The sequence below is a fragment of the Protomyctophum parallelum genome (assembly GCF_964188405.1).
Source record: "Protomyctophum parallelum genome assembly, chromosome: 14".
Taxonomy (NCBI): Eukaryota; Metazoa; Chordata; class Actinopteri; order Myctophiformes; family Myctophidae; genus Protomyctophum; species Protomyctophum parallelum.
Window position 1 is genome coordinate 33,575,185 of NC_139709.1, and position 23,113 is coordinate 33,598,297.

Sequence of the window (23,113 nt, forward strand, 5' to 3'; positions counted from 1 at the left end):
ATGTGGTAGTCTCGCGTTGCCAAAACTGTTGCCTCTTGAAATGTTCAAATGCGTCGATTGTGGAATAGTTCTGGCTGTGCGAGACTACTGATGGGGTAAAGCATTACTATAACTGTAGGCCTAGAGGAAATGTATACATTTACAGAATTGAAAATATGGTTCATAGATTTTTACTGTGTTCACAATATTCATTACATGAGTATAATGGCAAAATTGGCCATCTTTATCATAGAATGTCCCCCGGTTAGTGTAAAAATAAAGATATGGAAATGTTGAAACAATGCAGCTGAATTTGCTCCCTAAAAGAAAAGGAAAAAAAAATGAAAAAGTTACTAGGCCAAAATGGCCCTGAAAGTAGGAATGACGCACCATTGCCGCCAACAAATAGACGAAGTTAAAAATAAGATATTTATTGCACAGAGACACAAGTGTAGGTAAAACATAAGCTTATACAATAAAAAAGTAGAAACTTTAAACAAACACTGGAGTGTTTAAAAATGACCACAAAAGCTTTATAAATATATTAAACACCTAAACAACAAACATTTCTCAATGGATCATGTCAAAATGACCATAGCCGCAAACTTTAGATTCCATTTTAATATGTTGAATCTAGTTGCAGCACCAACCACCAACGGAAAGCTTGAATTATACTCTTATCTGCAAAGTTTGTTTCTGTCACATCATGAGCAAATTCTAAGGTGGCACAATTCCAATGAGCACTTCAAAACGCCAACAGCCCGACACTTATCACCTGCACAGAATTTGACAGAAAGTAGCTCATAACATGTCTAGGTGGATTTTTATGAAACAAAAAACATCTGCAAAGGTGTACGGCTGCAAATAATATTGCGAGTTTAACGCCGTTTAATACAATCAGATAGGACTCTTCTGTTTGAATGTATGGGCCATCAATGATTGGTGTTGCAACTCTACATTAAACATCCAGAGTTCCTTGCGGCTAGAATTACCCATGACTGTCGATAAAACAAACAGGATAATTCTGCTATAATAAAGTTGGTGGCATCCTGAGGTAGTATCAAACATTCAAACAGGGATTGTCATCTAAATAAGAGTCCATAGCAAAGGCACTAGATTGTCTGTTCTTTTGTTGGACGAATACAAAGTTTGTGCTTCGATTTCAGCAAGTATCTGCATCGCCAAAAACACTGGGCTCCTGGCAGCTCTCTCGTCGTGTGGAATTCTTGGAGGATCTATAAGTATAAGATAGCCTGAATGAAGATTAAGCCGTGATAGCCTGAAAGATTAAGCCATGACAGCAGTCCTATAATTTGAATTACGAGGGGAAAATAATAATAAAAAGTGTACCTTCTGTCTGGTAAGAGTTTAAGTGTGCGGTAAAGATCGTTTGTGGAAGGAACGCTACCAGGCCCACCACAACTTCTGGGAGTACAGAGCATGTATGTTGAAGTGGGAGACCCCCTCATCTCCGGTTCACTTCCTGTAATGAAAGTGAAACCCAGGCAGAAAATGTATACAGAATCAAATACTGCTTGTTTATGGGCTCTAAATGGTTTAGTGCCGGAATACATGTTGGAGTTAGAATGTAATCTGCAGCTCCACTTTTGTCACTTCGAGTTTACTGAAATGCACTATTAAATTTTTTTTTAAAGCAAAAAAACTAGAGTGCCGCTTATACAGTACATACACAGTAAATTATAAGTTCCATTTTATGCGACATGTTTTTGTGGTTCCTATTTTTGTGTTGTAATGCACATCATTTCCTTGGACTGCAGGGATGTATAGCAGGGTGTTCAGGTGTCAGATTATGGGGATCACTTTTAATAGTCAAACAAACTACTTACTGATCGATAAGGCACTTTGAGAAGAGAAAGAATGCTTGCGGTCCGCAAATGGAGTAATGTTCAAAAACTGGTTCCTAAGCCAGGAGGCCCGGTCCTCTTCAAAGGTCTTTTTCTGTGAAACACAAGGATGAAAGTAAAGTCATGTTGGTACAGCATCCCAAGTTCCAACCCATATTCACATGGCATTTTGGCCTTAATTCATACACATTTTGCCCTTACGACACAGTTTGAATGTTAAAATGTAGTTACATTGCCAGATTTAAGCTAATCTCTTGACATTTGATTCCACATGCACCAATAGTAATAAATCTGACAATATACAAAACTTAAATACATCACGACACAGGCGGATCGCAGCATCAGTGAAGCTCTGCCTCTCCCTTTCAAAGTTCCTCTTCTCCCCATCAAAGAGATGCCACTCCTCCTTGAGTCGCTCCTTCTCTTCCAGTGTATAGCCACCATTGAGAATAGCTGCGGTCTCATCATCGATTGACGAGTTGAGCTGCTGCTGCTCAGACAGACAAAATACACAAGCATACATTTTTTTAAAGGAATATGTTAAAAAAAAAAAAAAAAAAGTCTCCAAAATAGCCACATACACTGTGTACTGTATATGTTCCCAACTCAATCGTAGCAGTATTCTACTTTATAGGTTAAAGCAGGGGTTCTCAAAGTTTTTGGCTGGGACCCCCGGAAATGCTTTGGCAATGTCTCACAACATGCTGTGGGCTTGTATATCTCCCCCCTTAGAAATCATGCCAAATGTCCCTGGGACCCAAGCATTTCAAATGTGGGCATTTGACATGAAAATGTCTGCGAAACCCTGCAGGGCCTAACCTGGAGAAGCTGCTGCTGGGTGTGAATAAAGTCTTTGCACTGCTGCACCTCCATCCTCATCCTCTCCATCTCCTGCTCATGGATCTCTCTGGGCACCACTTCTGTACCCGGCTGCTGCTGAGTCTGAACTAGAGATACTAAGGAAAATGTACAAAAGGTTAACCAACAGCCCCAGGGGTGGGATGGGTCCAGTTGGGGTTAAGAGTCTTGCCCAGGGGCACCTCAACACATTGCTGGTGTCGGTAATGAAATCTAGGACATTCTACTTCCCGGGCAGGCCCTCTACCAATTCAGCTCCCAGTTGTCAAAAAACGCATAGGTTTATTGTGACATCTTTAAGTTAGACAATATGACTTTAAAGCCATTGAACCTGTCAAAAAGGATGCGATAGCACTGCAGTACCTTGGGTGTCCAATCTCTCCATGTGGTTCTTCAGTCTTCTCCACTGCTGGCGGATGCTGTTGGTGAGCTGCTCCCTAGCAAGTTCACAGGACTGGTCCAGGGTCTCTCTGCTGGAGTCACCTGCCTCTTCCTCCCTGTCTAAACCCACCTGAGAGCACCAGCAGACAAGGGGAGTCATGTTCAATGCCCTATATGTACACAGTGAGGAGGCTCAAAGTTATTTGAACTCGACAGTTGCCTCAAAGGTTTTAAAACGCAGTCAAATGTATGACATTCAAATTTTTACACTAAGAGGATTTGATTACTACAAATGTGCAAATCAAATAAATGTATCAATTGTAAAAAAGTTTTACAATTAACCATTTGCACCCTACAATCAAAATGAAGGTGCAGTGCTACCCAGGGGCAGGACAAAAGGCATATTATGAAATGTTGACACTTTTATAGTATATTAGTGCCCATATTTCACTGCAACACAACAGATTAGTGCCGACAGCACAGCAATTCCTGTATCGCTTCAAAAATAAGACATTAAGAAACCTGTTCAAGACTGTCATCAGCATGAGCTCCAGTGGAGCAGGGCCTCCGTGGACCTAGGATGGACATCATCTCCCTTTTCATCTGCTGGAGGACTTTCTTCAGCTCAGCATTCTCCAGCATTAGAGGCATCTGCCGTGCCTCGTGGTCACTCAGCAGGGTTTTGAACATCTGGGCCTCGTGACTGGAGAAAGGAATTCAAAAACAAACTGATCAATGCCATGTATTCATAAAAAATAAAATAAAAAGAATAGACAAACTCCTGGCAGAAAATGTCTTGATTCTGTAATGCAAAAGAAAGCAAAGGTATGAAAGCTTGAATTCTCAAAAAGAATATGCATTGATCAAATTCATTACATTTCAAAACACATACACCAATGAACTGTTCCAAGGCCTTCAGTGGCATTTGTTTTAATTCCATTTAGAAGAATGTCGACCATGAAACCATAGCCATTACCGTTTAAAAAAAAAAATAATTTAGAGTGGCTAATCATTTACCCCTTTTTCTGCCCAATTTAGTAGTCATGCCAATTGATTCTTGCCCACACTAGTCATATCCTACCGACTTACCTGCCAGTGAGGAGCCCGCACCAACTACTGTGGCTTATTGCCTTATTTAACCACTTAAACCAGGGGTGCCCACACTTTTATGACATGAGAGCTACTTTCAAAATGATCAGCTCAACAAGATCTACCCACCATTGCTGAAAAAGTGAAAATAGTTTAAATATGTACCTGAGGGGGCTTTAGAATAGCAGCGCTGACATTACATGTAGGACAAATGCACTTGGAATGGGAAATAGAGGGGGAGAAATCTAATAGTTAGGGGGGTTTTGTATTTAATTTGTAATGCTACAGACATTTGTGCACAGCAACACTGTTGAAAACAAAATATTGCATTGCGAGTTTGAGCTTACAGGCTTTTTTTTGTCAATAAAGTCACCTTTAACTCAAGTGGCAGATTCCAAAAATAGCTTTTTATATATTTTAATTAAATATGCTTTAGGGACATGTCCTGTGATCTACCTGTACAGCCTTTGTGATCTACTGGTAGATCGCAATCTACCTTTTGGGCACCCCTGAGTCTTAAACCTATATACTTTGCCGACGGGTGGTTACTCTATTGGTTCCCAACCTTTTTATACTGAAGTACCACCTCAGAAAATATTTGGCTCTCAAAGTACCACCATAATAACTGATGTTAAAATACAGGAGCGTATACCTGCCCTTTTTGTTCTATTCCTAAGCCAAAACCGTCTAATCACTAATCACCACAACTAACATTTCTATGCGATTAATCCGTTCTCAAATCTTCCATTCACGGCTAGGTGTGCCGTCATGCTCATTTCAGCACAGCTGGATAGCCTATTTCAACCAATTGCTTGGTCAGAAGAACTACCTGTAGAACTACATATTTCATTCCACTTTTTGGGTGACTCAGTGCATCACTGGTCTACTCTTTACTTGCCCCCTTCCAGTCAAATCTACAAGCTCACATTTTTGCCAAATGTTTGTCTATGCCCAGATTAGGGTTCATATAGTTATGGCAAGAATAGGCACACTGGTGTTCATGTGGTTAGCCAACATTGTGACACAAGTACCTTGGTCCTGCTTTTGGTGTCTTCCACTGGCTTCTTTTGCCATCCGACCGTCCCAAGTAGTTCAACAAACTCATAGCTGTTAGGGACAGTAAGAAGGCCTAAATTAATTCCAATACACATTTCTAAATAGAAGACAAAAAGGCGGGTACAATGTATATCCCCAAATTAAAAACACAAACATGCATTTACCCAGTTTCTTATCTTTTCTGTCAACCAGTAACTGGCTTAGACTTTCTTTAAGTTTTGTGCATTCCCTCTCTTTCCTCTTGAAATCATGAGCGTACTGCGACGCACGGCTAGCTATGATATTCTGGAGTTTCTGGACCTGTGCAGAACGCAAACAAACAGTCAGGTTGACCGTCGGCAGAATAAAGATACAGACAATACAAAAAATAAACTTCACCTCATCCTTCTCGGTTTTAAGGCAGCTCTGCAACGTCTTCAATTTGAGTTGTAATTGCCTCTTTGACTCACACAGACCTGCCGTCTCCCTTTTGGACAGTTCCAACTGATCCTGGGAGGGGAATGTACAAAGTCCTATTATGAGCCTAACATCAAACAAGCAACAACAAGGGCTTTTGACCGAGTAGTAAAACTCACAGGACATTCAAAGACAATGTTTATGGGAATTGGGAAGTACAGCACATGGGGGGGAAAAAAAGATGCAAGTGCACAGGTTTTGAAATAGTAGTAATAGCCTGACTTACTTTGAGTCTGGAGTTGCTTGTCTGCAGTTGTTCTAGTGCGCTGGCCATTTTAAGATTCTCATTTTCCAGTGTTTCCAGTGGTTGCTGGCTGCGTCTATGTACCTGTAGCAGCTGGTAAATGGAATTCAGAGCTGACACGGTGTTCAGGCTGGCTACTTCTGCCGAGCTAGCCTCATTCAGTGTGGAGGAGACACCTAACACAACCATCTCCTGTGAAATACAGGACAGGAATGGGGTCAGTGCCTTGATGTTAGCAAAGCATACCCTTTAATAAATGGAGCAAAATGCTTATAAAGAAAATCAAAAATAGACCCACACAAACCATAGACACTGGTACAATATGAAACCTACTTATATTGTGGACATGTGCTATAAATGTCTTACCCGATTGATGTATGCGATGCACTGAGGTACATTCTCCTCTGTACAGAAGGCACTTACAATATTGTAGGAGCTTCTGGACAGAGACAGTGAAGAGTACATTGATGCAAGATTGTTCTGTTTGGAGGGAGACATTGTCACTTGTGATATGCTGGAAATCTCATGGTTTCCTAAACAGAGAAAGAAAGACGTACAAGTTCATCGATGACAAGGTTCCTCACAACCTCGTTATCCCTCTGCAGGTTTGAACTAGGCTGCGGCTCTGAAACGAGAACACAAATATAGGCCAAGTCCCATGGCAAGTCCCACAAAAATATCACATAGGTCCTTCTATTCTTGCACTACTCAAGATGCATACACATCACTGGCATGTGTGCTTACCGAAAGCCTGCTGTATTTGTGGAGGAGGGTCTCCCATTTCAATGGGTTAAACTGGTGAGGTAATTAATTGTGTGAGATGGTTGGGCAGATTAGCATTCAAGCAGCAGATCACACTGATCATCACAGACTCCTGTCAGAAAAGAGACCTGAAATAGAGCAGCAAGCCATGACAGAGACCAGTCACCATCTGACCGGATTACATGCAAATTGTGCGCCAAATTAAATAGTACTGTATGTATAAGAGTTTTAAATTGAGTTTGGATGAGAGTTAGGCAGCACAGCAAAACTAATAGTACACTATTGCAAGGGGAAAAAATAAAACAGGAGACAGGATTACACAAAGCACAGCATTTGGAAAGGCTTTAGAATATTGTTATGGTCTTTAAAACAGTCTGGGGAAACTAGATGAACCAGATTACACACCCACAAGACTAGCAATTGCCAAGTACTTTTATGTCTCGGAAGATATTCAAAGTGCAGTGCAACATTCGTTATATTAACACGCCATTGTAATGTAAAATGTGTGAGTGGACTTTTTGCCTGAAAAACGTGCCCCCCTCCTCCTCCCCATGTTCTTCCCCAGCTATCGTGCTGCCTGCTGCTGTAAACATTGAGACTCTGTCGGTGTGACACACGCTCCGAGAAGAATGCACATATTTGTGGTTTAAAGGTCAATGTCGGCGTTGTTCGTGTTCGGTCAGCGTGTGTCGTCTTCGTCTTCATACAGCTAGCGTGATAGCAAGTTAATCCTACATGACGTGCACGGTGACACGGCCGTCCAATGTAGCAGACGTTGCTAAACCTCAACGGCGATTTTAATGGGATCACTCATTTAGCTCGAACAGCAGGTTATACACAACGCTTTATGAGTATGTCTCGCACAAGTTTAGTCGTGCTATAGTATAGTTCCCACTTAGTTTAAATGTCACATGCAAAATATTTACCTGGCTGGTTCACCTTCAAGACGGCCCACGGAGAATTGCGGTATCCCAGGCAGACAAACGTACGTAGCACTGCTGACACTCACTGACTGAATGTGTTGTATGTGTGTTTTGAAGTGAGAGTGAGACAGTTGATATTATAATCTTGTGCTGGCTGGCTTCAAACCAAACCTCAACGTCATTGGAGACCGCGTTGTCAAGCAACCAGTATCTGGCCCGTGCATTGGACGTGAACCTGCGCTCAGCTGTATGATATCATTGATTATGTAAACGAGAAGCGTCCAGGTGACTAGACTCATGGCCCTGACTGAAGCTGTGCAGACTGAGTACCACTCAGATAGTGGGCGGGGTATATGTGGGCTGCCAGGGCTGGATCCATCCATTATCCATATATACTTTATATTTTATTTATTTTCATGAACAGATTTGACAAATTCAAGGTCGTGCCAATCTGGCTCCAGGCTCTCATCAACTTTGATGCATTCATTCATCAAACCAGACAGTGCTTAGAAATTGTAGCTTATCTGACCTCAATATTATAATTTATTATGAATACTTATTTACACATAATACAATTAAAAACCTTCACGGATACATTTTCTCCCAAATGATTGATATATGCATACATACCTGTATTATAGAATCACACACAATACATTGCTTGATTGATTCAAACAGAACGTATTCAAGCTTATTATGTCAACTTGGAGTTGGAGCCCCCAGAATAGATGTGAGACTAGAAATCCTGACTTTCATTTGCTTGTTCAATGTTCATCCAAACAAACAACATGGAGAGGAACAGCAATATGCAGGGTCTTCATCAGTCTGGTATCTCCCAGACTCAGGCTGGTCCCTGCACTCTGCTATAAAGGCCTGGAGTTGGGACACTGGCACCTTGTCTTGCTGGTGTTGCTAGAAAACAAAAGTGTAGTGTGATGTAATTACCTGTGATATTTCATTGAATACACAATAGGAATATTGTATCAGACAATGGAGCTCAATGATTGCAATACAATGATTGTCATCGATATCAAAGTGATGTCTGCTATGTTGTACCAATATGATGATGCATTAATAATAATCAACAGGTGTTGATTGACAGAACGAAAGTAATGTAAAATGTTACATGTTTTCTACATTTAAGTTGATGTAAGTATCCTTCAGTGAATAAACAGTGTAGTCAGTGTATAGTTATAAATCAGTGTTTGTTTTGTAGACGCCTTATTGTATTTGTAACAATTTATTTTATTCTGCCATTTTTCACAGTTTTGGCAGTTCTGTGTTGTCGCTTTCCACAAAATTCGGCAATATGAGGGTCATGGGAAACGGTCAAGAATGAAGCTCACAGTGATTCGTCAAAAGGACCTTTGACCTTTAGATCTCCCAATTAATGAATTAGAGATGATCTACTATCCACTCCTGACAAGCTCAGTGCAGGCCTTGTGGGACTGGGTTCGATCCCCGGCCGGGTCATACCAAAGACCTACCCAGTGCCTCCCTGCTTGGCACTCAGTCCCTGCGACATACTAGCGTCATGTCCAGGGGGTGTACTTGTACATCAAGCTGCCTCACGCTACATGGCTTGCCAAGGCTTTCTCCTGACGTCAAAAAAGCGACGTCAAAGATTTTCGTAGCCTGGTTAACCACTCCCCTTGATATCACATTTGTATGGAGTCTGGACTCTGCTAATGCATACAGTACAGCATTTAACCCCTTCAGCCAATCAGCGTAACAAAAAAAGTGACATAATCTCCACTCTCCAACCAGCAATTTAAAGCGCTCATATTGCGTATAGCTCATTCGAGAGGTGAGACACTGTGAGATTAGAAAGCACTATCATTAGAAGACAGGCAGCATCCACAAGAGAACAACTGTATTGACGAGGAACTTATTTTCTTTTAACCCCATTTTATCGCTGCTTGCAGCTATATTTTGATATTGATATCATATCCGTATCAGTTGATACTGTGATACACAGGGATCTGCCAACGTGACCATGAAAATGATCAGCTATCGGCATACAGTAAATCTCAATATAATGCATCCATAATGCACAAACACAAATATGCATTGTCGGGTGGAAAACTCATTATTTCCAAAACCGTTACTTTTCCGGAAATTAAATTTAAAACTATTTAGAAAACCCACAGGCACACTTAAACACTTTCAACATTTTTCAAAAATAGCAAAAGTCTTTGCTACTTTTGCATGACACTGTCGCGCGACAAAGTAGGGCATTAATGTACGATGAAACATAAAAAGTTGTAATATAGAGATAGAGACTTCTGCCCAACAGCAAAACATTATTGCAGGTATCCCTCTGTAAATGTGTGTATTACAGAGAAAGCACTAATCTATTGCATGCAAAAGTCAAAGAGCATTGATTTTGAACATAATACTACGATGCATGCTGTGCTGGCTATAAACTGGAAGCTAACCTTGATGGTCTCATAGGTGTCTGTTATGACAGCGATGAAGAGGCTGAGCACCATGTAGATGAAGAGGGAGATGAAGGAGTACAGGTAGAGTCTGCTGAACAGCCACACCATGTAGCCCTTCTCCCTGAGCTTCTGGAAGGTGGAGAACATGTCGTCCCCGTTGATGAGCGAGAACAGGCACTCTGTTACCTTATCCAATGTTCGGAACTGAAATGGTGATGATGATTTTATGACTTAAAGTGATATAGTTTGGTTAAAACAAAAATATTTTTTGTTTAAGCACTATTTTCGGATATTAGTACAGTGCTATAGAGTTCAGTAGTCGGAGTCTCCCCATCTCTCCATCTCGTAAATAAACATAACATATTATTTTGGTGGGTTGCCAATCAATCATCAGCCAATCAAGAAGATTTATCAGCTTCATAGTATTCCTGTCCCATTTTTGTCTACTTATTTCTTTGTGTATAAATCACATCCAATTTAATTTGTTTAATCTGTATCCTGTGCAAGTTCTCTCTCCTGATTGGATAAAATAGGTATCCTGATCGGAAAATAAATACATTCTATATCAATGATTCAGAATATAGAGCTATTTTAACACATTTTAACACATTTTAACAAAAATGTCTACCTACCTTTACATCCAAAATAGAATCAACACATAGAATACAATCATGATCAGCATAATACCTTTTCATGGTAAGGCCCAAGTACAATCCAGCCACAAAAACAGTATCCCAAATAGATCATGGCGGCACAGCAACAGAATCGGAACACATTTGGGAGTGCTGCCCTTAGAGTTAGGATTAAGATCTAATGAAGAAACAGAACAAGCAAATAGTAAATGTAGTCCCTTTGGGACTGTCATGCACACATGCACCAACGAACTGACAGAGAATGTTTCATATTCCCCCCCTACACTTTTGTGGTGGGGGGGGATTAAAATGCATTTTAATCATTTTAACAGCCCAATGTATTATTTTGCAAAGGGTAGTTTTGTAGAGTTTCTTACATTGTATTTCTTGAAAAAACCAAGATAACGCATTACCCCGACCCAGACGAGCATTGTAGCTGTCCCCAGCAAAATACTGCAAACATCATAGTTTGTCAAATACTGTAAAAGAGAGAAAAGGTCAGTGGTGTTAAATCAAAGAATATAATTTATACTACAATATTATTATTATAATAACAACCTATGAATAATGATATCTGAAAACTAACCACGGCCAGTTAACAAAACTGATTCTATTTAATCCCCCTTACAGTGTGAATGATGCTTGACAAATAATAAATATGCGTCAAAAGCTTTAGTGATATGCTGATGATAAAAATGATGAACATCAAACCTTTGTTTGTATTCCTATCTTGAGCGCAGACCCAGCGATGGTCAGAGTATCACTCACAATGATGAGCATGTACCACCCGTTCACAAACTCCATCCGATCGGACCACGATACAATTTTGTTGTAGTACACATGGAAGAATACATTATACTCCTGAGAGAAATACAAATAAAGAGCATGACAGCACACCAATATCAAAAGTATTTCCCTCCAAATACTGATTACCATCATACATTAAGTCAAACGTCTGTCAATAACCAGAATCTTTCTGTGCTACAGGGGAGGGGGCAGTGGAAGAAAGAACGAAGATAGAAGACACATCCCTTTGGTTAAGCAGCATCTGGAATTTAACCACTAATGTTAATCATTCATAATCATCCAATTATTTGTTTAATTACTTACAAACTGTAGTTGGATTCCATTGATGATAGAGCGTGTGCACAGGATGAAAGAAGTGAAGCATGCAAGGATGACCAGAGAATCAAACAGTAAAAGAAGGTAATCATTCTTCCCAGCTAGAGAGGATAAACACACATTTAAGGAAGGAAGTTGCATTAATGCTGCTTTTTAAAAAAAAAGGGAAAAAAAGAAGCTGAAAAACACTGTTTAATAGTAGGATTGGTCTGATCATGATGCAATAAAAACTTTTAAAACAAAACATCTGAGATTGCTTGAGCAATTCTTTAAATTTGAAAAATTGGGAATCCTCATTGTATAAATAAATAAAAGACAGTTTAAACGCTTTTGTTTTGGATTTCTTTTAAATAGATGTTTACATCCAATATAAATAAAGATACCTACATGTTCCAGCCACATTCCAGTCTCTGCATTCAAAAATTTGAACATCATTTTCCAGGTGAATTTTGATCCTTCCACTATGCGCGTGATTGTCAAACAAGATCTGTACGAAAATAAGGAAACATTCCATGAATCAGTTCTGGATACATGGAAACATTAACCACACGTAAAACAAGCCATGCAAGAAGATGATCATTATACACCCGCCCCCAAAAACAACAACAAACAAACAAAACGAAAAGAAAACCGGGAAAGCATCTGTTTAATTTGAGATTTAAGACAATATATTTTATTGGCAATTCAAAGAAGATACTGTATGCAAGCTCATACTATACTACAACCGCTATGAGCTTGTAGCTATTTGCAAATCTTATATAGGCTATATATATCAAAGCAAACATTTTTAACTCAAATCACGTCACCTACCATGATATGGAAGTCATAACAGTCAGGTAACTCATGGTGGCGCACCGTCTGCAGATTGATAGCTTTCAGTGTGACGTTGATGCTCACTGATAGCAGCCTATAGACAGTAGACACACAAACATTTAGCAGGCATTGCTCTCTCAACAGAGGAAGAAACCACCAGTATTTGTATAATCACCTTTTGAAATCCAGAGAGAAGTTCAGGTTACGTGCCAAACTTTCACTGTCAAAGGGTGTCATAGGGTATATGGAAATGCAGACTGAAAAAGAGGAAAATAGCAAAAACGGTTTAGGGTGATCAATTTACATTTATGCCTGGGTAGAAGGTATTACTTTGCCAGAAGTTTCCTCTTTCTGTGTAGTCACAAGTAAATCCACAGTGTGGTTATTTTCCATTTGCACTATGAATCAGTAATCTTCAGCATTGCAGATCTAACACGAGATCATCAAACACATAATAAAGACAACTGTATTAGTTAATTATTTATGTATAGAAAAGCAGCATCTCTTTTGGATAGGCTACAATTTGCTGCATTTGCATTTGGAATAGTAAATGTAGTTCAGACAGATAACAGATAATTTATCTGACTTGGATATTGGATTTAACCAATATTTATTCTAGAATCAGAATACGTGTGCATATAATATATTATCTTGGCATTCGTCTCTGCTGCAGTTTTCTCCCTGCTCGGCACAATTAAACACCATCATTAAACATAAAGAGCAGGGAGATAGATACAGTAACAACCCCCCATGGGGAACGGAAATAACAGCCCACCGGTGGTGCTGGGGTGGCGGTGGGAGCAAACTATCACATAACAACCAGAAACCATATGCAGAATGAAGGCAGGAAGAAGCATGAAGTCTAGGTGAGCTTAAATACACCGCACCAATTGGTCAGCTGACTGCCACATCAGCGTATGACGTGTGGGTCTTACAAACATTGTATACAGTACACCCACATACACAGTAATGCAGCATATTCACCCCTCGAATACATTAATGTCCCTTGAGCATAGCATGAACCCGCTCAAGTATATCTGACTGAGCTAACTCTGCAAGCTACGTATCATTAGTTCCAAGTAAGATAAGTGGGAGATTCTGTGTCTCTGTAAATGAACTCAAGTGAAAATCCTGTTGTGTGGATTAATGTAAAATAATGAAGAATGTTTCAATTGAGTTGTTGTGTTGTGTCTTATATGCTTCTGTAGCTACCTTTCTCAATTTTCGGATCAATGTCAAATGTCTCATTTCCAGGATCAATGCTGCCATTCCTGTAGAATTCTTGGCAGAGAGACAGAGGGGTGTAAACTCCGTCAACGCTCTCATATGCATGATTCCCCACTGTCAGGTTTTGGAGGTTGATGTACTAAAACGTTTTGGAGAGAATAGTAAATGACAAGAACTGACATAAAACCATTGTTGTCCAGTTATAGTATAGGGAATGGGTCAGGGTAATGCCAATATTTGATTGTTGAACAGGAAATACATTATATTGATAATAATTCTAAATGACCCAAGCCGCACCTTATCAATGATGTAGTCGATGTGATCATAGACGTCTGTTTGTGTGTACACTGCATAATTACCGACCCTTTGGTCCTTGTATCCTTTGAGAAATAGATGCCTGAATGTCATCAGGTTTTCCTCTTTGAATGTGACCATCATCTCATTGCTAAGGCCAAATGAAACTAACTGAAGGAAACAGAAATAAAACGGAGAAAATGCACAAAATGCATGCATAGATTGTGTCATTCTGTAAATTAGCTTGAGATCGGAAGACGTTAGGCTACTGTATCTCACCTGAATTGTGATGATTGCTATTTTCAAAATTTGTAACATCAGCTTCCAGGGCTTGCGACCCCTGGCTTTGTATTTCTCACAGGGGTTCATGAAGAAGTACTTGAGTCTCCTCCTGAAATCTTCCACCACTTTAGACTCAGGGCTCTGCTTAGCACCATTCCACCTGCAGTGGCCATTCAATGGTCTCTCTTCTGACCTCGAAGCCACAAGGGACTCAATCTCTTCCATTTCTCTTCAAAGTATGATGGGAGGGATTACATTGAGGTTCAATACTTCATCAAAGTCCATCAGTCAATAGAATGCAATAGACACATTATAATGATTAGAGAGAAAACAGTATTCAGAATATATACTGCTGCACTAATCTGCATTGTACATGATGCATGTGACAATGACCACCTTGAACCTAAGCCATTACCCACATTATCATTATGTATTTAGTTAAAGGTATATTCATGCAGGCAACACACAAAGCTGGCTGTATTTATTCAGAACCTCGCACATACGCTACTTACAGTACCAGCATACTTGATGAAGATACGATAGATATTACTTGTGTCAACTAAGCCATTATTACAAGAATGCATATTGTCATGAGGATGTTTATTAATGTTTACCTCAACATTTTTACCATACCATTTTAGTACAATATACATCAAATGCGTTCGGTTTTTCAGGAGACAAGGGAAGAGTTCAGCCATACCAAACATTCTGATGTTTATCAAACTGGTTTTTCTGCATATACAGCAGCTATAGCCTACCTGCTCCCATCTCTTTGCTGTCCTTAGTGTGCAACACATTGTGCAATTAAATTGTGGTAAATTGTAGCCAGAAGTGTCTTCAATAATGTAATATTTTAAGTGTTCCAGTTACATATCATTGCTACCGGGAGGATACCGGTAACTAAATTCTTTAGGTTTTTTGGAAAATATTGAACCAATGGAAACTTTGGAAAGTAGTAAAAAGTGTTTGGACAAAACCTCTTAACTCCATTGGACCCTAAAAATGTCTTCTAAAGCAACTAACTCCACCACCTCTCTCCCTCTCATGGAAATAATTGACAATATATAAAGTTACAACTCCAACTTTGATGAGGCTGTATTGCTTTGTTTTAAAAAGGAGGTTTTCTTAATTTCTTGAAAATGTTATATTTTTCATTTCCTGAAAAATTTATATTTTTCATTTCCTGAAAAATGAACATTTTGGAGTTTCCTCCCGACAGCAGAGATATATAAGTTACATACTACAAGTATGCAACATGATCTTGGAAGATTTGTTTTGGTAAATTAAGTTAAAATATTTAGGCTACTGTCTCAAATAGTCCAACATTACTTTTCAACAAGGCAAAAAACAACCTAAACAAGTAAGTGTTACCTCCTAGATTAAAAACACTGTATGCTACAAATCACTGCAGTAGACAATACATGAACTAATTAGTGTAATTGAAAAAAATAAATCAATTACCTGTCCAAGAATACCTTGCTCTTGCTGGGGAGCAACTAGTGTAATGCTTGAGCCTTGGTACTGCACTGTAGCTCTTGAACTTCACGAGTCAGTCACAACAGCAGACTTCACCACAATGTCTGTCATTCCTGTGCGTCATTTTAAGCTTTTCCAGTTTTTCCATAACATAAATAGAATTCCCACTTGCAGTAGCTCTCTACATGCAAACACATGAGATCTATGAATGTTTTTTTATTATTATCTTGAATGTGGTTCCAATGCTATTTTGCATTGTGCTCAAATGAGTATTACAAATAAATGTGTCTTTCTAGTTCAGATAAAATTAGCATGTATTTTGAATAGGAAAAGAGGAAACTCATCCTTTTATACAAATTATGTTTATGCCAACTTGAAATGAGGATACCATAAAACCAGTTTGAGAAAATACAAAATAAAAATGTCACTTTTTAGTTTATGATCATTTACTATAGGAACAATCTTACTAAGAAAGAAAACTAGCAACATTGTGATTCCAGAAATCTGTAGTGATGAAGTGGAAACAAATTATTGATATAGGCCTACTGTACATGCTGTTAATCATTAAAAATGGAAAGCAGACAAAGCACCATATAGGTATCAGTTATCAGTATCAGAAGACACTATTGGAAAGTACAAGATTGGCTCATTACAAGTTATTAAAGATCATCCCAGTGTTCACTACAGATCTCAAACTGTATCAATCTGCCATGTTAATCAGAGAGACTCATACTCTCCAAAGACATGAGCAGCAAATGTGACAGACAATGAGTCCGGACACCTACTAATTACACCTACACAAGAAAACATAACTTGATAGGGGGTAGCATAAAATATCTATACATATCATAGTCTACTCTATATCATTTCTTCAGAAAGATATGCATTATTGAACATTAAGCAAACATGAGCATGGGTCTAGGCTGCGAGAACATTTGAGTCTGGCATTTTAGTAAATAAGTGGCCATAATAAAGATAATGTGACCATATCAAATTATATAACAAACAACATTTGGTCAAATTAAAAATCCTTTCATTTGACTTTCATTCTAAATGTCCTGCATTGAAGAGGTAATGTTTATCCAAATGCATGGTAACAGAATTAAGCCTGCTGCAGACAGAGCTAAATGTAAGATTCTCCAATCTCCACACTGCCTTCGGCCCACAGAGATAAAGAGAGGCTGTGTCCAAAATCACTTGCTCATTCACTACCTATATAGGTATTTCTGTGGAGATCAGTGGTTCTAAAAAAAATATTTACCCCCAAATTTATATATATTTGGCCGTGGACCCCCACCTAAAAATAGCTCCATAAGAGATGTGTTAAGATTTCTCCAAATGTTTCGAAAACAGCAGCCGTCACTTTTCCTCTTTCTCCTCTGTAAATATAGCCAGTTGTATTTGTTGATGACATACATTAAATGTGTTAATATTCTCTGCTCTGTTGATGAATTTAATACATACATAGGACCACAATGGAAACAAGTACCCAGGACTTGTTTTTGTTATCCTTTTAGCCTAAATGTTTTACTGACCTTGACCTTTCTTGACTAATAAAGCATTCAATCAATCAAAGATAGATCATAATTGCGATGTGTCACATTGCGTTCTGAGCTTGTAGATCAGCCATTTTCGAATAGCCAAAAAATAAAGTGTGTGTTTAACCCATTTTGGGCGGGAACCCCTTTTGGTGTTTTAAAGCATTATGTTATACTTTAGCTATTGAAAATGAAAAATAGCAGATCTACGCGCTATGAACTTGTAGTAGGTCTGCTATTTTTGATTTTTTTTAACAATGTGCCTCAAATCTTTGAATATATATTATTATATTTTAACTCTTTGCTTCTGGGGAGGTCGCTGGAACAACATATTTTCAGATGGGGGTCTGCGACATATTACATATAACAATTTTTGGGGTCCTATTGAGCACCACTGATACAGAAACATAAGGTTTTTCATAAAACTGTCAGGATTTTGAAGACATTTTTTAAATTTCGACGTCAGGCCTAAATGGGGTAAAGTGTTTAGACTCTTCTTCATTTTGTTGGGGACCCTCTGGAATCCGCTCAAGGACTCCTGGGGGTCCCCGTACCCTGGCCCCGGGGGACATCAGAACCACAGCTATAATGTGAACTCATCGGCAGAATGGGAAAACACATTTCAGACTCTACTCGGGTCACTGATGGCATTGCTGTCGCATGCCAGATCAACATTTTTCTTTCTGCACAATGCATTGATGGTATGTAGGTTTCACGATAGCAACCATTGGTCGTAAACTGCTTTTCATGATGCATTGGGGGATGGGTCCACTAGGTATCACGTACGGTCGCCCCTAAACCATCTCACCCCTCGATCTTTCCGCAGACCACTCGGTCTGACGGTTCTTGTATTCTTTATTTTGTTTTACTGAGAATAAGGTTAGAAATAAGTTTAGGGTTACGCATATTTACTGGGGTTAAGTTTAGGTATAGGTTTAGGTTTAGGCATAGTTTTACTGAGGTTAGGTTTAACCGTTTAAGCATAATGTATTTAGGTTACTTTAGGAATACCAGGCCGCACAGTTCCGCCGGCTGTACGCCTGGGGCGAGTTGGTAAAGGGGCGAGTTGTTTGGTATTCGTCCACTATAAAGTATAATAATTAATATTGCTGTACATTCGGACACTACTACACTCCTACAAAATGGCTTGCCTATAATCCATCCATAATAATCCATGATCTCGACCACGGTCGAAAAATGATGATGTATAAAATATAGTGCACTATATAGTTAGTAGGGAGTGATGTCGGACACAGCCAGAGTGAGAGGAAAAGAGGGAGATTGCTTGTCTGCATGAAGTGGGGTCTCATTGAGATTTTGGAGGCCCAAATGGATACACGTCCCTGTTCGACGTTGGGGTGAGAGAGCGCGATCGAAGGGGCTGGAAGTTAGAGTCCCCTCCGCTGTGTGTGCGCCCTTGTACTCCAGAATCTGCGCCGGGTGAGGGCACTTCCAGCGGCTCCTCGGGCAGCGGAGGGGCCCCGGGGTCACCGGGCCTGGGAAGGATAGAGGAAATGCCAGAAGACGACGACGCAGCCATGCTACCAAGGCCCAAGTCGGACACCTCCATCGCTCCCATAAGAGAGGGCAGGCTGCCCATGTCCGACGTGGAAGGACTCGCTTCCCCGTCCGGATGGTACAGCATGGTGGACTCGTTTGAAAATGTCCTGGAGTAGTCGCCGGTCTGTCCAGAGGTGCTATGGCTCTGGTCAGCCGATGAACTGGAAGCTTCCGCTGTAAAGACAGGGGTATACACGTTGTTTGAAATAACCCATTTTGACCTGAGATCAGATTAAAAAAAATGTCTGTTTGAAAATGACAGTTTTCTGAAAAAGCTATGTTTCTATGTCAGTCGTTCTTCGATTTTTCAAAAATAGCAGACCTACAAGCTCGTAGCGCGGCACTAAGTTGGTGCCGCGCTATGAGCTTGTTGATCTGCTATTTTTCAATAGCTAAAGCATAACATAATGGGATAAAAGGTAAAGATTGAGAAATTAATTTGCGCCTCAAACATACAATGCTTTGTATGTTTCAAACGAATTCAACGAACAATGTGGCCCTCCTCACCCCTGAGAGACTCCATCTTCTTATTTTTGACCTTTTGCACCTCGTCCGTTATCTTTTTGATGATGAAGTTTTGGGTGCGGGACAGCTGGATGGACTCGATCAGACAGTCCAGGCCACGGGGGTTCTCAGCCAGAATGTCCAGCAGATGGCTGGTCATCTTCTTCTGCGTGCGCCAACAGCGGATCTCCTCCTCGTCGTCCTTCGTCACAATCCTCTGCGAGCGGAGGTAGTCCATGTGGCGGTCAGCAATGACCTTCTGGCAGAGGTACGGCCGCAAATTAGTCAGCACCTGAATGTGGCATGGCCACGAAGAGGAGGGGAGAATGATGAAGCCACCGCGGGCTAATTCTTAGTATAAAAGGTGGGACAACTTCACATAATGTCCATTATCTAAAGATTCTAAACAACATCAGTTTATGTTTTTAAAATACTTAGATGGTATGATTAAAATGAGAAGTTTAGAAAATCTGACTGTACAGGTTAGCAGAATGGAATTGCACAGTTTTTCCATCACCAGTGGAGGAAGTCATTGTATTGTTTGTACTTATTTCTGTGTAATAACACTGGCCTATAGGCTATGAATAAATATTGAAAATGTCCAGCATTCAAAACTAGCTCTATTCGCAATGCTTTGCAAGCCTTTCTACAGGAAAAGGTTACATTACATGTATATTGTATTAATATTAAATGTCTTTCTATTGGTTTGGGCTATTCCCACTCCTGACATTACAAACTGCTCACCTTCATGATTATTGAATGTTGGGGGAATTATTTGAAGATATTCCGGCATTTAAAATGATATTGCCCTGCCTATATATATTTAAGTAATGTTTACCACATACATGATGTACTATACTGTACTGTATGTGATGATGTTACATACATCCTGATTCACCAAGCTGCAAAAAGGGGTTGAATGTGCAATTGCTAAGAAAACATTGAAAAAAGATTGGGGTAGTTGTTATCATCATATTAATGATGCGAGTTGGAACTACTGTAGACTGCAGAGAGTGTATGGGTACAGACTAGAGGTGTGGTTGGCATTTCCTATTGTAGTAGGCCACATCGGGTACACATTACATCCTCTATCCTACTACTACTAATTTAAAGTCTTAATTTACAACACTATTATTTCTCACTTCGTTGATTTGAAACATTATATTCTAGGATAGTATAAAAATCACTGTTAGGTATCGGTCTAATAGCCTCTTACTCACCTCTTTTTTTATATCTGCCATTTCATCTTCTGTTAGCTGGACATCCATTCTACTCACCATTTAGGTGAGAAAAACTCAGGTGTTCCGGGGGGGACGAATAAAGTAAAACTTACTTCGAATTGTTTAGAAGGGAACGTCCAATTTTAGACGTCAGACACAAGTCAAATTGTAGCTTCAGCGATTTGTTTTTTGCATTGTTTTGTCGATCAAAGCGGGTGAATCTAATCTAACCTACTGACCGAACCACAAGAGTTTGAGACTTTGTTGGGAAAGCCCGTAAAAAATAGCTGACTTCCTGATTGTACTCACGTTTACGTAGACACAATGGAGTAGTACTTACTGTCGGCTACTGTGCTAGTCAAACGTCTCAGTACCAACAGCTATGGTAGCAAATCAAATGTATCCGCGTTTAATCTATTTACAATACACGCAGGATATGATGAAATATATTGTTATCCGACCGAGACAGAGCACAGCACAGCAGCGCAAAGTGTCCTGCAAAGTATGACACAATGATAAATCGTGTTATTCCAAAGAGTCCCGATAGATGGCAGTATTGCACTTAAACTGATCCATGTGTTCAGTTGAGTTTTGATATGATTTAATAGAAAACTGGTCATGGATTAAGAGTATTAAGCACAGTACAAGTCCAGCCAGGAGTCAGGACTAGTTGCCACACAATAAAGTGTTTTGTCTATGTTACATATTAGAAGTGCTTTGGAGGAAAGTGGTAAAATAATATTATTATTATTTCTTTCTTTTTTACTTCCCCTATAATTTTACAGGAACTGAAACCCTGAGGCAGTTATAATATATCTGAGGTAATCGTTGATATAGGCTTGTTTGTCATGTCCTGAGATACTGTAAACCGTGACATTGAATAACTCCCACCCAAGCTAGAGTGGAATATCTGACTGAGCATCTGATTGATATAAATTAATGTAGGCCTATGTGTCCAGAGATAAGCCTATACCATTGTGTTCCATTTGTACACTATCTGAGATAAATGAACACAGGATTTTACAGTGCATGCATATTGGGGTCCCATCCATGGATTCCAGATTGTATGGCCTGCCCTATATAGCCTATAGTCTAGTAGCCAGAATGTGAACCCGGACATGTTGAGTACACCAACGTTTTATGTTAGAAATGTTTAGTATGGGTCCCCAGCATGTAGAAACTTCCGGATGCTAACTTGCATAATGTTAAGCAATTTGGGCATGGCCGTTTTCAGCCCAATGAGTGTTTTTTTGCAAAACTAATGCCTGGAATGGATTCAGCATCATGAAAACCCCCTAGTTTGACACGTCACATGCTACATAAAACATGATGAAATGTTTAATATTTTGCCTTCTATAGGTTGTTAATGGTATGGTCACATATTATGCCAATTACGAAAATTGCTCAACATATGCAAGTTAGCATCCGGCAGTTTCTACATGCTGGGGACCCATACTCAACATTTCTAACATAAAACGTTGGTGTACTCAACATGTCCGGGTTCACAATGGGGCTCTATGGGCTGGCTACTAGACTAATGGTATTATTTTTTTATTTTTTTTTAAGATATTTTTTTGCGGCTTACGCCTTTTATTTATTTTTGAAGGGACAGACAGTAGGCTGACAGGAAACAGGAGAGAGATGGGGGGATGACATGCAGTAAAGGCCGTGTCGGGTCCGGGAGTCGAACCCGCGGCACACTGGTGCCCAGACCGTTACGCTACGGCCTGGGCGACTAATGGTATTTTATGCCTACAAAAACCCCATCCAGTCCAATACAGTCCACTGTCTTACTGATCATAAATTTAAATTCGTAGTGAACAATGGGTAATTATTACATTACACCCGCTAAACAATTGCATGAGTAATGTGTAAATGAGTAGCCTATCTTTCATAAATTAATCGCTGTGGTGGAGAGTCATGTAGCCTATGTTTGCCAAAGTTGCACTATAAAATCCTATAAAAAAAGAAGAAGAAAACACTTTGAGAGTCCTACTACACTCTCAGTGTCAAATTATTTAAATTTCACACAGGATTTTCTGTGTATTATTCAGTGGTGAATCTGGTAATGACTCGCTCAGGACTGGAAAAAGGCCGGTAGAGTGCATCATTGGTTCACGGGGTCTGGGGATCCCCATGGGTTCCAGGGGACAGGGCCCCTATCTAAATGACTGATAGTTGGTTATATGAACCAATCTATGTAGCCTCAGAGAGAACATTTGTTCTAGTAGTGCATCATTGTTGATATTCCTTCCAAGCCTATAGCTTCATCTAAACAACAAGCTTTGACATGTGTGATTATTCCGTAGGCCTAACTGTGTATGACTTATCTATCTTGACACCGTTGTCATATTCCTCTACCCAGCTTGGTTCCACTTCCACAAATTCATT

General features: G+C 39.7%; 3 protein-coding genes and 1 long non-coding RNA gene across 10 annotated transcripts; 1 reads left to right on the forward strand and 3 right to left on the reverse strand.

Annotated features, from left to right (window-relative positions):
• Window positions 1-394: 394 nt before the first annotated feature.
• On the reverse strand, window positions 395-7,836 carry ssx2ipa (synovial sarcoma, X breakpoint 2 interacting protein a). Of its 2 annotated transcripts, XM_083781892.1 has the most exons (14): window positions 7,617-7,836; window positions 6,673-6,818; window positions 6,295-6,461; window positions 5,911-6,120; window positions 5,607-5,717; window positions 5,393-5,528; window positions 5,204-5,279; window positions 3,606-3,786; window positions 3,066-3,213; window positions 2,664-2,800; window positions 2,161-2,334; window positions 1,827-1,938; window positions 1,330-1,462; window positions 395-1,214 (listed from the first exon to the last, which is right to left on the reverse strand). In XM_083781892.1, exons 2-14 carry the CDS (start codon window positions 6,707-6,709, stop codon window positions 1,142-1,144), a joined length of 1,695 nt encoding a protein of 564 aa, XP_083638018.1. In that variant the 5' UTR covers window positions 6,710-6,818; window positions 7,617-7,836; the 3' UTR covers window positions 395-1,141. The 2 variants fall into 2 exon arrangements, with proteins under 2 accessions (XP_083638018.1, XP_083638019.1); XM_083781893.1 differs by lacking the exon at window positions 6,673-6,818.
• On the forward strand, window positions 7,299-11,972 carry LOC310870637. Its single transcript, XR_014570251.1, has 3 exons — window positions 7,299-7,675; window positions 10,068-10,266; window positions 11,674-11,972. It is a non-coding gene; the product is annotated as an uncharacterized lncRNA (long non-coding RNA).
• On the reverse strand, window positions 8,020-17,988 carry LOC310870634 (mucolipin-3-like). Of its 2 annotated transcripts, XM_083781894.1 has the most exons (13): window positions 15,886-17,988; window positions 14,422-14,651; window positions 14,146-14,313; window positions 13,834-13,987; window positions 12,797-12,878; window positions 12,619-12,715; window positions 12,196-12,295; window positions 11,797-11,909; window positions 11,398-11,547; window positions 11,064-11,165; window positions 10,742-10,864; window positions 10,052-10,258; window positions 8,020-8,525 (listed from the first exon to the last, which is right to left on the reverse strand). In XM_083781894.1, the coding sequence occupies exons 2-13, from the start codon at window positions 14,647-14,649 to the stop codon at window positions 8,385-8,387; spliced, it is 1,665 nt and encodes a 554-aa protein (XP_083638020.1). In that variant the 5' UTR covers window positions 14,650-14,651; window positions 15,886-17,988; the 3' UTR covers window positions 8,020-8,384. The 2 variants fall into 2 exon arrangements, with proteins under 2 accessions (XP_083638020.1, XP_083638021.1); XM_083781895.1 differs by lacking the exon at window positions 15,886-17,988 and having other exon boundaries at window positions 14,422-14,917.
• Window positions 17,989-17,994: 6 nt separating this feature from the next.
• On the reverse strand, window positions 17,995-21,226 carry bcl10 (BCL10 immune signaling adaptor). 5 transcript variants are annotated; one of them, XM_083781898.1, is made up of 4 exons: window positions 20,723-21,226; window positions 20,389-20,432; window positions 19,506-19,794; window positions 17,997-19,172 (listed from the first exon to the last, which is right to left on the reverse strand). In XM_083781898.1, the coding sequence occupies exons 3-4, from the start codon at window positions 19,738-19,740 to the stop codon at window positions 18,745-18,747; spliced, it is 663 nt and encodes a 220-aa protein (XP_083638024.1). In that variant the 5' UTR covers window positions 19,741-19,794; window positions 20,389-20,432; window positions 20,723-21,226; the 3' UTR covers window positions 17,997-18,744. The 5 variants fall into 5 exon arrangements, with proteins under 5 accessions (XP_083638023.1, XP_083638024.1, XP_083638025.1 ...); XM_083781899.1 differs by having other exon boundaries at window positions 17,998-19,172; window positions 20,348-20,432; XM_083781897.1 differs by lacking the exon at window positions 20,389-20,432 and having other exon boundaries at window positions 17,995-19,172; window positions 19,506-19,761.
• Between the last annotated feature and the right edge of the window lie 1,887 nt (window positions 21,227-23,113).